Below are 15,751 nucleotides of genomic sequence, written 5' to 3'. Positions count from 1 at the left end.
ATTTGTATTAATTTCTTTAGTATAGTGAGTACAATCCCTAATACAAATCCTTTGATGCATTATCTAAAAAAATAACTTTAATCTTTCAGCTTATTGATCTTCTTGAATGATCGGCTTTTGGGCTTATTAATCTTCTTGGAGAATCAATCTTTAGACTTGTTGATTTTTGGAGGATCAACCTTTAGGCTTGATGATCTTCTTAGAGGATCAGCCTTTGTGCTTGTTGATCTTCTTGGATGACCAGCCTTTGGACTTGTTGATCTTCTTGGAGGATCGGTCTTTGGGCTTGTTGATCTTTTTGGATGATTGACCTTTGGACTCGATGATCTTTTTGGAGGATCGACCTTTAGGCTTGTTGATCTTCTTGGATGATCGACCTTTAGACTTGATGATCTTCTTGTAGGATCGGTCTTTGGGCTTGTTGATGTCTTGGAGGATCAGCCTTTGGGTTTGTTGATCTTTTTGAATGATCGACCTTTGGACTCGTCGATCTTCTTGGAGGAGCGACCTTTGAACTTGTTGATCTTCTTGGAGGATCAACCTTTGGGCTTGTTGATCTTTTTGGAGGACCAACCATAAAACTTTGGGAGAGTTATATTTTTCAGATCCTCAAAGCTTTAGTCATATGGACTTCAGATCTCGAGAGCTTTAGAACTTCAGTCTTTAGAGCTTGAGAGATGTTATATTCTTTAGATCTTGAGGGCTTTAGAATTTCAGTCTTTAGAGCTTGAAAGATGTTGTATTCTTTAGATCTTAAGAGCTTTGATCTTCAGAACTTGAGAGCTTGAGAGCTTCAGTCTTTAGAGCTTGAAAAGAATTATATTCTTTAGATCTTCAGAGCTTCAATCTTTATAATTTCAAATCTTCATAGAATTTTGGCCTTCAATTCTTCCAATTTCCCCCAAATGAAGAGGTAAGACCTCTATTCTATTTATAGAGGTTTCTCATAGGCCTTTATATGGGCTTGAGCCCAATTTTTAATTTAGCTCAAAAGATTTATAATGGGCTTGAATTGGGTTGGGCTCAAGTGACTTTAATTATTCGACCCGATCCAATTTATAATTTTCATAGTGGGTCTGGTTTTCATCATGATGACGTTGCAAAATCTAATTGGCCGGAATTTTTTTCTCATTCAACAATGGTCATGTTCCAAAATATTACCTTTTTATCCTTGAATTTTCTTTAATTTTCATTTGGTCCCTAATTTCTTTAGAATGCTAATTTTTACCATTTAATTATGAGTTTTGTTTTCCTTCAATTCCTAATTTCCAATATTTTATACTTTCAAAATTTAAAAATTTAAGGGCAAAATGAAAATCAACAAAAATATGTTTTTTCCACTTATTTTGTTTTAATAAAAATTATTAAAAAAAAAAAAAGTGTAAGATCTGACCATAAACTTAGATACATAAGTTAGTTTTGCCAAAAATCCATGCCTGAAAAAATCCAGAAAGATACGTAAAAAAATTGCCAAAAAAAGTGAACTCTTTTAATCTCTCTGTAGTCTGTACCATCATCACTGAACAACAAGAGCAAGAAGAAGAAGAAAGAAGAAGAAGAAATTAAGTTAGTGCCGCCAATCCCACGGTGCCACATACATCTTCTTTTTCACATCTCAGCCGCTCGATCCGATAATCCCCAATTTTCAATTCATCTTATCCATCGATCGCCTCATCATCGTATGATTCTTCTGTTCCATTCTATTTCAATTTCTGTCTCTACCATGATTAACCTCCCTTTCCTTTTTCTTTCTCTGACTTTTATTTTAATTTCTCTTGCTTCTGTGTGGACCAGATCGTTGATCGATGGCGAATCAACTTCAACGCAGCTGGGTCTAAGGAAGAATACAATTTGGGGTTTATTTGAATGATATGGAATCGAGAGCTGTCGTCTGAGTCAGGTGTTTAGTTTTCTTGTTCTTCTTCTGAATCAGCGTGTGAGAATTTCGTTGTTTGGGTTGTGTTGCGATAAACCCTAATTTTCTTTGCCACTTTAGAATTGGGATTTTTTAATTCAGTTATTCTTTTTATCGTTTGATGAACTGGGATTGATGGGGTTAAGGCTAAGTTCGATGAAATTTCGTGACTCTTTTTCACTGTCTGCGTAGCGAAATTGATCGAGGGTTTATTTTTTTTCGACTGGGTTAGTTTGGTTTTGGGAGAATTGGGGTTTTGTGTATGGATTCATTGGCGGTGCTTTTCTAGCCTTTTATGAATTTAAGGATGTGTTGTGAGGGATTTGCTATTGGAAAAGGGTGGATTGATCTTTCTGGGATTGTTCATCTGGGACAGGGTTGATCCTCGTGCTTTGAGGTAATTTGAATCTTATGGTGCCATTGGGTTTTCTTCTAACTTGAGGCTACTAAGTTTCGGGTTAAATTGGAGGTTTTCTTTTTTCTTTTTGCTTTCCTGATAAATTTGTAATGGGTGATGAAATCTTTGATGCAATGAACCTTGACTTGAATCTGGGTCCTATTCCAGAGCCGCTTTCGAATTCCGTTCCAAATGAAGATGTGAATTTAGCTGATTTGACAGAGGATCCTGTTCATAGATTTGGGGAAGCTATCAGGTTTAGGACGAGACAGCGGTGGAGAAGGCGTCAAGTTCAAATTCCTTCTGAGACTCGGAATATTACAATGGAATTAAGTGAAATCATGGTCAATTCAGGCAATGGGAATTCATTACAGCCATTGCAAGCTGGTGAGGGTAGTATTACTGCTGAGGAAAGGAAAAATGAAACTGGGAAAACGTGTGAAATTAACAATGAAGCGTTGGAAGATGAAAAAACAGAGAATAAGAGTGATGTTGAAAAGAGCAGTGACTCTGATGGTAGTTTCTTTGATTGCAATATATGTCTGGATTTGGCTAGGGACCCCGTTGTAACTTGTTGTGGTCATCTATACTGCTGGCCGTGCCTTTATCGATGGTTACATCTACATTCAGAAGCCAAGGAATGTCCTGTATGTAAAGGAGAGGTTACTACAAAGAATGTGACTCCAATTTATGGGCGTGGCAGCAGTACCCCTGTGACCGAGGAGGATGCTACACTTAAGATTCCTCTAAGGCCCCATGCTCGAAAGGTTGAAAGTTTGAGGCAAACCATCCAGAGGACTGCATTTAGTTTCCCAGTGGAGGATATGATTCGACGATTGGGAAACAGATTCGATTTCAATCGTGATCTAGACCAACCGCCAGAGCCAGACAGTTCACATGAAACATTTGGTAGATCTCCAACCTTGTTGAATAGGATTTTAACATCCAGGGGCATTCGTAGAGAACAAATTTCATTGCCCCATCATGATGATGTAGGAGATTTAGCACACACTGATGTGGCTAGCATTGAGGCAGGGGAAACCCGTCTTCAGTCTCTCCCAGTGCTTCGATCATTATTACACCGGACAAGAGTTTCTTCTCTTACTTCTGCATTTAATTCCGCTGATAGGCTTCCAGATGGTTTTTTGTATACTGATCCACTCATTCCTAGAAGTCAAGAGCAGCCTCCTCCACCTGTCGAGGATAGAGATTCTTTCTCTAGCATTGCTGCTGTTATCAATTCAGAGAGTCAAATGGACACTGCTGTAGAAATTGATTCCATGGTCTCTATTTCAACATCATCCTCCAGAAGGAGAAGTGATGCTTTACAAGTTTCTGATGTAGACAGTGGAAACTCTCGGGCACCCAGACGGAGAAGATTGGCTTGAAAAGACCTCTATCTGGGTCCTAAGATTGATAAATGAATCAGGACTGCAATATTTCAACACCTATGTAAGTGCTACTTGGATCTTCTATTTACTTTTTCACTCAGCAAAAAGTAATGACTCTTGCTTCCACAATGGACTATCACATGGTCCATATTCAACGTTCTTCATTTTACTCCTTACTGTACGTGAATTGAAATGTAGGCATACTTCTTGAACATATTGAGAAGCAAATAAGTAAATCAAGTAGAGTACTGTCCTTCATCTCCCCCATTTGTAACCTTTTATGCATCAAAACCTGAGTTCAACATTTTCTTAAAAATCCATATCTATTATCTTCTTGACTTGTGTTTTCACCCCTTGACCACTGCAGGTTTTATTTTATTTTATTTTTATTTATTTATTTATTTCTTACTTTACAATACAAAATGTGTGTATCACTGATCATATTCAGGAAAAAACTATAATTGTTTCCATTTAGTGCTCTTAAAATAGGATTTTATTTTCCTGTTTAATTTGCCTACTAGGTTAGCTCTGGCGGTTTTAGCTTAATGAGAGTGCAATCATAAGTTCTCCCATAGTTTGAACTTTTTCTACTTCTCTTTTATTATTGTCCATTAAACGAAAATGGGATTTGCCTATTCACCTGAAATTAATTAAATTTGAAATGGTTTGAAATTCTTGTTAGTTCAAGTTACTCTATTTTGACTTGGTTATTTAGACTGATAATTGCAATAATGATAAAGCAAACATATCAGCCGGCAGATCTTTCACCTTTTGGCCTTGCTTTATTCTCCATTTATCTTAATTGATTCTCTTAGCTCATCTGCTGGGTCTGTTAGCATAATCTAAAAGCTAGTTAGATAATCCACCACTTAAAGACAAAGAATAGCAAAGCAGTAATGAACTTTGTACTGATTTCTCTGTTCTTTCCATATCTAGTTGACATCAGTTTTCTCTTTCATCTTCTTCAACTATTATCATTCAAGAGAATCAGTTAGAGATCTTTAAGGTTATGGATACCTCTTCATCTTCCACTACACACACTGCTGCTGTATGAAAATCACAACATTGTGTTGAGTAAAAGACTGAAGTTCAAAAATAGTTTGTTGATTATTAGATCACTAACACAAATTATGCAATGATTAAAACAGCTTTCTTCACTTTTTTCACATCAAGAAACACATTTAGTTATATTCTCCTATGGTGCTTGTTGACTTTAAGAGAGCTCATCATGATCATTTACTTTGATACTCATGGATTCTGTCCACTTGTCCCGTTTGGCTCCATTTTTTTTCCTTCTGTACCATAAAACGTTGGAGTCAATGTATACACACCTTAACTAATCTCACACACACTCAATCTTTTTCATCCTCAAATTGCTATTTATGTCTCCACTATAATACCCATGCTTTTCATTATAATCAATGACTGGTGTAATATCTATCCCATTCCCATTTGTCAACCCATTGAGTAAGATTTAAGCATCTTCATTGTTTCAAAGCTAAAAAGTTATGATTACCACTAGTATTAACTATGTACCTAGAGTTTCCCTCCTCTTTTTTTAATACTGTAAACATGATGAATCATGATAAGAAATCAAGTGGAGCTCATTGATTGCATCAAATAAAATGATGGATGTTTCTCTTTCTGATGTTGCTGTTGTTTATCCTTTGAATATTCAGGTGAGTAGGCATTTTAACTCTGTTAACAAAGAATATTTCTGTGCAATGTTTTTCTAATAATTTGCATCAGCTGATGTAAAGTTATTCCTTGTCTTTTTAGTGAAAGACTTGCAAATGTATCCATGTCTACAGAAACCTTGTTTGGGAATAATACTGGTTTCTGTTCACATTTTGAATTTGTGAATATTCTCATCACCCGCTTTTGAACTCTTTTCTATTACAGTGTTCCTCAAGCTAAATCCTTATTTGGCTTTTTCCCTAAACCAGAACAATTCAATATCAAACTCTGGATATTATCACATTATTATATAATATTAAAACCTTAGAATTTCTAAGTTTTTGTTTAATGATCTTTTTTTTTTTTTTTTTTTTTCCTAAGTACAACTAGTGGGTATATAGAAATTTGAACTTTCAACCACAAAGGAAGGAATACATATAAGCTATATTCACTTTGGCTTAATAGTCATTTTGTTTGCTCGTTTCTTATGTGTCTTCTAGCGACTTTCATTTTCAGTTTCTTTTTCCAGAAAAATAAAATTGCAACATTTATCAGTAATTTTCTTATTTGGTTTTGTACTTTTTAAAGATACTTTGGCTTGAATTTTAAATATTATCTAAAACAAATAAACTTCAAAACATAGTAATTGTCACAAAGAAATTTATTTTTAACAGAAATAAAATTAAAACGGTTGCATTTAGTATTTGAAATTTTGCTTGCGAAAAAAGAAACTACAAAATTTGAATCCTATAGAGAAAATGGAATTAGACAAATTTTTTTCATTAACAAACAATCAAAATAAAATAGCTATTAAACCTTAAGCCCCAAGCTAAATTAAATTGCTGAGAAAATATTATAAAAAATGTTTAAATGATGCTCAAATAATGTCAATGAAACGTAATAAAGTTTTTTTTTTTTTTTTTTTTTTTTTTGAGGAAATGAAACATAATAAAGTTGATTGCATATATATATCTATAAGCATTTATTCCTACACTGTCCAAATCTATTCAAATTTCTAATTTTAGCTTAATAAATAAATAAATAAATAAGCAAAATCTTTCAAATAAATTCGATTTCTAACAAAAATTGAATTGATTTGAAATGAGCTCCTTGTCTTTTCACAAACATGATCAGATAATTTGACATGAATCTCTCTCTTTTAATTTTCAGAAGGGGTGGATAAAAAATTTTTGGGAAATAAATCAACTTGTACCTCTAACCTTTATGCGATGTATTAGTTAAAAATTTCAAAACTAAGCATTATATCAATGCTATCATACATTAGAATATTAATAACGTTGACACACATTTCTTACCATAATTTGCATCTTTCTTAAGTACAATGGTTGAATTCTTAGTTAAATTCCAAAAACAAAAACAACTTTTTTTAGTTTTCAAAATTTAGCTTGATTTAAAACTATTGTTGAAAAGTAAATAACAAAAGAAGAAATTTGGAGATGGAAATAGTATCCATAAACTCAATTTTTTAAAAATAAAAACAAAAAACAAAATGGTTACTGAATGGAACCTAATAATTATGTTTCTATTTCAAATAAACTTCTCTATCATTTTGAAAAGAACATAATACATTACACAATCCTATACCATATTATCACTTAATCCCATTCTGAGTACACATTACACAATACCTTAAAAATCATCTACTTTCAACTCAATATTTTTCTGAATGATGTCAATTATGTTAGATTAGATTATAAATATAAATTATTACAAATAAATTCCAATTGAGAAAAAAAAAAAACATAAGATCTCTAAATTATTGGAAGACAGATGAACATGGGAAGGATGACAATCATCATAAGTCAATAAGATTATGATGATGGCTGTTTATGTTAGTATTATTAATTTGTCATGAAAAAATCAATGATTAAAAAAAAAACACAAGTTAGATAGAAAGATATATTGGACAAAGGAATCAATTATTCATATGATGAATGAAAAACATTATATGGAGAGTATACATTAAGCCATCTTCACATTCTCATGCTGCCAAAAATAATTATGTGTTTCCATTATTTAGTTTCAAATAATTATAATTGGTTTTCAAATTTATTGTGGCTTTCTTTTTATGCTTTTAAATATTTATCTTTTTTACTCAACCTCAATTTTCATCTTTGTTTCTAAACTTTGGTAGTGCATTTAGTAGAAATTTCAACCCATTTGATTTTCTTTTATTTTAGATTTTTCAAAACTACGCTTGTTTTTTTATATTTTTTATTCGTGGTTTTCATATATTTTTTAGGTAGACATTTGAATTTTTAACAATTTTTTTTTTTTTTTTTAAAAAAAAAACAAATTTTGATTTTTTTTTCTTTAATTTTTAAATTTAAATTTGATTTTGAAAATACTCCACAACTCACTATGGAAACAATAAACAAAAATGGTAACTATGAAATTGTAAATTTTCAAAAACAAAAGATTTAAATTATTATCAAATAGGACCTTCATTATCAATTTAAAAAAAAATCATTTATATATATATATATATATATTAAAAGAGAAAAAAACATAGCTTAAAAGGTCAACTTTATATTATGAACCTAGACGTTGCTCAAAACATTTTATCAGTCTTAATTAGATATTTAAATTTCAACCCCCTACAATGTTGAGCTTATGTATATAAATGAAGCCTATATACCTGAATAAATGGCTATATATTAATACACCTGTCACACTAAATTGAAAATTTGTCTAATGAATCAACAAATAAACTATACAAATTCCAACCCAACACATTCACAATCAATCCACATAAATCTGAACCCAGATTCAACCATATATGTAAAAAAAAAGTTACAACCATGAAACTTCAATAACATACCCAACAAAGAGAATATTTACTATGGAAAATATCGATCTATACCTTTCTAAATTTTGGGTTATATCAATCAAAACCATGAACTATACTAATTGTGTCGATCTAACCCTCAAACTTTCAGACATGTATAAATTTACACATTCCTTCCAATTTCATTTAAAAAAAATACCGTATGAGGCTTACATTAGTTTCAATTAAACTCCTAAATTGTCATGAGTGAATTGACGTTACTGTTTATTAAGATTATTTTTTAAAATTGGCAATACATCACAATTTTTACACGCATATAAACCTTGAAATGTCGGATAACAAAATGGACACGTAGAATTGATGAATAAGAAATCCAAACTAATAAAAGTCTGAATTACTCATGAAAGCAATTATAAGTTTCACATAATTTTGATCCAAAAAAAACATAATAGAGTGTATTATAAATTGATTGTTGTTTTTTCTTAATATTATTATGGTTTAAAATATTATTTTAGTCTCTATATCTTTGGAAGTTTGTTCAATTTTAGTCTCTCTACTTTTAAATGTCCAATTTGAATCCTATATTCTCAATAAATTTTAAATTTAAGTCCAATTTATTATTGATTCTTTAAAAAACCTATTTTGTTATCTATAAATATTTTCACTGAAAGTTTTAAAAACATATTCACATATTCTATTCTTCGACTAAAAAAACATTATTAGTATTTATCTAAGTTTGATAAAATATAACTTCGTGGGAGATTTAATTTAAAATATATTAAAAATATATAAACTAAAATTAAACTATAGAGACTAAAATTGCATATATTATTAAAAGGTAAAAATAATGTTAAGGGTAGGGGCCCAAGGAATGCACGCCCATAATTGGTGAAGTTTGGGATTGGGTGGTCAAGCCAAAGCCTCCTTCCCACTAAAAACTACAATACTCTTACACACACACACACACCATTCATCTTTTTTCCTTTCTTCTTCTTCTTATTCTTCTTCTTGGGTCTACCAACTATACTCTTTTCTTTTTATACCTTTTTCTAGGGTTTGGAAAATTTTCCATTTTGTTCTTTGAAAATAGTGTGTTGGAAGAAACTTTCAAATGTTCTTCTTAAAGGACACCTTGAAACATGGGCTTTGAATAAAGAAAAGTAACCCCTGTCCAAATGGAAACTATAGGAAATCATCATCATTTTGTTTACATACATACAAACTTCCTACCATTTCCTAATCATGCTTCTACTTGTTCGCCTAAGCTCTCTTTGGCTTAATCTTATCTTTTCACTTGGATCTCACATCTCCAATAACATATAATTAACTTTATAACTTAGTTGCATACATATTCTCCGAGAAATATATTAAAAGATAGAGGAGTCAGTAAGTGTATTTAACTGAATATATCACATTCTTAGCACTTTTATCATACTCTGAACTTAAAGTTGCAAATACTTTTTTTGTTAAGAAAACATAATGAAAAAACAAACCCTAGCTAGAATCAATTTGAATGGGAAATGGTTTTTTTTTTTTTTTTTTTTTTTTTTTGGGTAATATATATAATGGACAATTTATAGCACATGAAGCAATTAGTAGCATGTGAGGATTTGATGATTAAGGAACATTACAAGTGTAAAAACAAAAGATTTGGTTATAAAAAGAATGGGGAAAAGAAAGGATGGAAATGATATACATTTGGCTAGAATAAAATAAGGGGGTAGTGTCTCAAAGTGTGGAAACATAAGTATGAAAAATGGAGATGAAATTCAATTATGATATATGAGAAAAAATGTATATCTATAATAACAATAATGTATATGATTGTTATTATTATTAAGATGATAATGATAAATATTATAAGAAAACATGGAGAAGTGAAGAGAAATGATATTGATAGGTTAAAAGGGGACAAAGATCCTTCCATTTCCTCAGTTGCATGCTTTCTTGTCTTTTACAATTCCTACATTTTTCCTTTTTTTCTCCTCTTTCTTCTTCTCTTAATTCTCTTTTTCTTTTTTCTTTTTGGGGTCTAAATAAACAAAATTTGTAATCAAAGACAATCATTCACTTTTTCCATAAAGTGGTCTTTTCTTTTCGGCCTATGTTTAGGGCACTGTTTTTGTAATGTAATTAGCTTAATTAATTTCTTTTTAGACCTCCCTTTTATCATAATTGCTCCACGCCACCCCTATGAAATTTTATCCCATTTTTATATATCATTCATTAATAACCAATGGAAGAACGGCTCATAAAAGAGAAATTCAATCATTCAACGTTAAGTGTCGTTTCGATAATCGTTAACTTTGTGATCACAACTGTGTATCGTATTAATCACATTGAATGAGACTATTCAAGAGAAACATCTTATTGAAATTATGAAATCCTTTTGACCGTTTTTCGTTATTTGTGCAAGTTTATTGGTATCTTTGTCAAACATATGAGCTATTTGAATGCTTCGATATATAAACACGAATGAATTAAGATTGGTTTGATAAACCTCCTTTTTGTATATATCTAAACTTAATTAGTATTTCCAAACTCAAAATACACTTTCTTTCTTTCCTTCTAGAAAAAATTATATTATCTCTTCATTAATTTTAATATATGTAATATTGGTTAATCTCCTTCACATTTTTAGCTTGCATTTAAAAAAAAGTTCCCAATTCTTTTATTTAATAAATGGTAATTAATCTAAACCCTAAATATTCTTTATCTCCAACAATCATATTCTTAAACTTTTCATTCTCATGCATCTCATTATGATTTGTCAAATAGCCCCCATTGATCAAAACCCTATAAACTCATGAAGTATGTGTAGCATTCATGAGCTAGACTTTGGTATAACTTGAGGCTAAAACTTAAGTTAAGCCTACATGTTCCCTATATCATATTTCTTTATTATAAGTTGTAAATTTTTTATTCAAATATATATAGTTCCCCATTATTACAAATTATAAATTTGCTAATTCATTACATGTTCCCTAGATCAAATTTGTGGGGTGTGATGAGGGTGTTATGTTAAGCTAGTCGAGATACTCAAGTGCATCGATTGATTTCTCATGTCCAAAAGTTTTCTAATATATATAATTCTCTATTATTGAACTTGTGAAATTCCATGTATATTTTTATGATAGACTCTCGACATCGATCTAAAACCTATATGTATTACACAAACTCGAGTTTTTATAATTGAAATACACATTACACAAATTACCCTCATTGTTCAAATGTTCATAGAGCAGCAAAAGTGAGTCAAAATTTTTCTATAGCTATTCACTTTAGAGAGAGAGAGAATGGATAGAAGTAAAGATGAAAGGTAGGTATGAGAGTGGAGGGTGGCAATGACATAGCATGAAAAGGATGAAAAAATGCAGCAAAAATTATTACACAGTTTAAAGTGAAGTGAGTAAGAGGCTGACAAAAAGGGCTTTTTTGGTAATTTCATATATTATAGAAACTCATAAGGCTCTTGAAAACCCTCACTCACTGTCTTTGCTTCCTCTCTCTCTGTTCTTCCCAATGTCTTTAAGGTCAAACCCTTGTTTTTCTCAAACCACCACCCAACTTTAATTATCATTCATAACATTCCCTTTTATTATTATCACTTCATTCATGGCTCAATTATCTCATTAAAGATCAACATCTACCACCTTATTCTTCTTTTTTGAAGTATACATACCACCTTCATTCTTATCCTTAATTAACACATTTTTACAGAGTCAAACATAATTAAATATAGTTCAATAGAGATCAAACTCATCATCAATGGTAACTTAGTTATAAACAAAATATTTTTATAAGAGCATGATTGAATGCGTTATCATATTCGGATCTTCATCTTTACCTCTAAAAGGAACAATTTTCATAGATTCTTTTTTCTAAATAAAAAGAAATATATTTCGAGATCACTTTTTCTATTGTTATGTTTGTATTGAGTAAAGTTTATATTTTTTATACCACTACATAATCAAACATGTAGAAATTTATTGGATTGCAATAATTTAAATACGGTAAACTATCAATTAAAATTTGAATCGATGAATTCTTTAACTTATAAAAAATTACCATCCATCTTTTTAACTTTAGGAATTGAACAAAATGATATTTGTTAACAAGATCGTGTCGTGTTGACATCATATATTATAAATATATTATATGATTAAAAAAAATCATGATGTGTGTATATATATAATGCTCTAATCCATTATTGAGTAATTTTTAGCATTATAGCAACCATGATGATCTGTGTCATTCATTATGCCCATTATTGATTACAATAAATAGGATCCCAATTTTACCACCCAATTAATTTCCCAACTTTCTTATAAATGCTCCCTAAAATGATGATCATCATTGTTTTTATTTTTTCTTCTTTCCCCAATCGTTTTGGCTCACATGTTGTATTCATAATAAATATTATGAATTATCAATTTTTTAGTACGATAATTATACGAGTGGAGGATTGAATCTTTGACCTCTATGAATAGAGTATATGTCAATATCACTGACCTAAATTTTCGTAGGATCATTTCTTTCATCATATATATTAATTTTTTAGTAGTTAAAAGTTTCAATTCTTTGTGTTTTTTATTTTTTTTTAAATTATGACTATTATTACTTATTTTTTTTAGTTCCATATGAGAGATTCAAAATCCTAATATCTAGTTGATGACATGTATTTTACGCTTTTTTTAAAAAAATATGTTATTTAAGTTTTGCATTTTATTATTTTGAAGCAATGAAAATGATTACCATTTTAACTATAATTTTAAAATCATAAGTAAGTTTTGTGTAATGAGACAAAATAGTTGGTAAGGTTATTTATGAACTTGTCCTAGCATTCTATATATGGTGTTAATAAAAATAAATAAACAATACACATAATTCAAAATTTAGGTGTTTTATAAAAATAAATAAATAATTTGAAGAATTAAATTAACGTAATATTCACCCAATCTTCTTTATATATGTCATAGGTTTGAAAGTATCACCCAAAATATTATTATAAAAAGTTATTAGAAACAATTTACAAAATTCAAAGTCTAAAGTTTAGATAATTTTAGCACGTTTTTATTCCATTTTGTTTTAAGAACAAAGTTAGTTGTTTATTTGATCCATAATATTGTATCTAATAAGTGCTTAAACTTTAATTTTATCTCCATAATATAGGTCTCTAAATTTTTATTTTAAGTCTAAGTCTGATAGAGTACTGTCTCATTCAAAGTTTTTTTTAAAAGACTTATTAGGTTAAAAAAATTGAAAATTAATGGTCGTATTATTAGATAAATATTTAATTTCATATTTAATAAATCAATTAATTTTTAAATTTTTTTTGAATATGCTCGAACCTAGTTACAAAATGTAATGTTAACGACTTCGTAATTTTTTCTTTTAAATTTAAGAATTTACTCGAAACAAAATTAAAAATATAGAACCAATAAAATATTTCTCAAAAGTTCAGTAACCTTTTAAACAAAAACTTAAAAAATCATAAATTAACCTAGAATTTGTATCTATACCTATAATGGAAGCCAAGTTGTACGGAAATAATGATGATTGGTCTAATAATTAAACTGTTAAAGTTATAAACCATGATAGAGATATTCCAAGAAGAAGAATAAGATATGATATTTCAATAGATATGGTTTTGATCCCTGAGCTTTTACTTATTTATCACTTCCGCCCTTAGATTTCTACGATAAGATGATAAGATTTTGTTCGGTAATCATTTTATTTTTTTATTTTTTGTTTTTATTATTGAAAATTGAGTCTATAGATCGTACTTTCACCTTCAAATTTCTTTCTTTGTTATCTACTTTTTCACCAATAATTTAAAAAATAAGCTAAATTTTGATAACTAAAAAAAAGTAGCTTTCAGAAAAGTTATTTTATTTTTTGAATTTGGCTAAGAATTTAACCATTATACTTAAAAATATGTAAAATAATATAAAAAAATATGAATGAAATAGACTAAATTTTCAAAAATCAAATTGTGATCAAACGGACCTAAACTATTTTTCGAGGTAAATTCTATATGAATAGTTTTCTGTTTTTAAAGATCTTATTTACTCACTAGCACTTCCTATTATTCTGACCACCTTTCAATTTTTCTTTTGAGATCGTAACTAAAGTTTAAACTTGAAATAAATTAAATGTCATGAACTCATTTTCCATTTTTGAAATTCAGCTAAGATTTCAAGTTTTTATTAAAAAAATCCGTCAAAATAAAGTTGGATTAAAAGTACACGAACACACACACACAAAACAAACAAACAAAGTACTAATCAAATAACAACTTCATATTTTAAAAAACTTAATTTCTATGTGTTTTCTTGGATTTTATTTTTATAAAATTTCACATTTATTCTCTAGGGTAAAATTGGTAATATCTTTTTCAATTTAACAAAGGTTGAATTAGAGATTAAACATGTAGGTTTGAGAAAAGGTAGTGAATTGATGGGTAACTTAAGTATATCAACCGGTTAACTGGCTAAGATATATATCATCAATCAAGAAATCATATGTTCAAATCTTACCACTTTGATAAAAGGAGGTATCAACCTAGTTGAGATATCTTGGTGCACCATCTAATCCCTCTTACCTTATTAATATTTTCAAAAAACAAAAAAAACAAAAATAAAAAACTTGTAGTTAAACTAAAATGGAAAGAAAAATGAAAAAAAAAAAACATTATATCTACAACATTTGAAGTTTGAATTTTCAAACTATGCAGATTTAATTGTGAAGATGAGATATTGAAATTAAACCTCCAACTTTACGAGGACAGAAAATTGAACTTTTGGCATTTTAGTTGAGAACATATGATAATTTTAAGCTATGTTTATGTTGAAAGATAAATTTGATTAGACATATATTTTTCAAATTAAAAAATCAATTTTACTTTATTAAGAAAGTTAGTTTAATTTTACAAAAATCTTTCAATTTTTCTCAAATTAGTATTCCCTATTTTCTCTCACACCCTAGCTCATTACCCATATTCTCTTTTTATCTTCCCCTCTCCTACACTCACATGTTACAATAATGATGAGTTTTTAAAATATTTCTATCAAATATCGTTGATCTAAGTTCATTTTAAATTCAAACGATACGGTTGAACTAAAAAAATTGATAATAAATGAAGTGAAATTAGTTAAACTTGGTTTGAAATGGAAGAATTAAATGTAAAATAAATAAATAAATATAAAAAAGTAGAGTGATGAAAATAATGAATAATGATGCATCTTCTACGTCGTCGTGTTGTATATTCTTTGTCTGTTTTTTTGTTGTCAGTTTTCTCTGTAAACTCTTTCACAACACAAATCCCTTTCTTCCATCATTGCTTCCTCACGTGACTTCATCTCTCAATTTAATGTAACTTTTTTTTTTTTTTTTTTTTTTAACTCTTCTCATCTAACCCTACTTTTACCCAACCATGGTTTTAGTTCAACTTGTCAACATATTATAGGGGCTTGTCACATATTTTTTTTAAAATTTGGAACCCTTATATAGATATAACTTAAACTTATAATTTAAATTACATTTGTCGTTCTATAATAACC

The 15,751-nt window shown here is 29.4% G+C and overlaps 1 protein-coding gene across 2 annotated transcripts; it reads left to right on the top strand.

The window, feature by feature from the left end:
* Positions 1–1,433: 1,433 nt before the first annotated feature.
* On the top strand, positions 1,434–4,053 carry LOC120091094. Of its 2 annotated transcripts, XM_039048933.1 has the most exons (3): positions 1,434–1,679; positions 1,795–1,900; positions 2,481–4,053. In XM_039048933.1, exons 2-3 carry the CDS (start codon positions 1,867–1,869, stop codon positions 3,698–3,700), a joined length of 1,254 nt encoding a protein of 417 aa, XP_038904861.1. In that variant the 5' UTR covers positions 1,434–1,679; positions 1,795–1,866; the 3' UTR covers positions 3,701–4,053. The 2 variants fall into 2 exon arrangements, with proteins under 2 accessions (XP_038904861.1, XP_038904860.1); XM_039048932.1 differs by having other exon boundaries at positions 1,795–4,053.
* The last annotated feature ends 11,698 nt before the right edge of the window (positions 4,054–15,751 follow it).

Source organism: Benincasa hispida, chromosome 11 (genome assembly GCF_009727055.1).
Source record: "Benincasa hispida cultivar B227 chromosome 11, ASM972705v1, whole genome shotgun sequence".
NCBI classification, from domain to species: Eukaryota; Viridiplantae; Streptophyta; class Magnoliopsida; order Cucurbitales; family Cucurbitaceae; genus Benincasa; species Benincasa hispida.
This window is presented reverse-complemented; position numbering and strand designations above follow the sequence as displayed.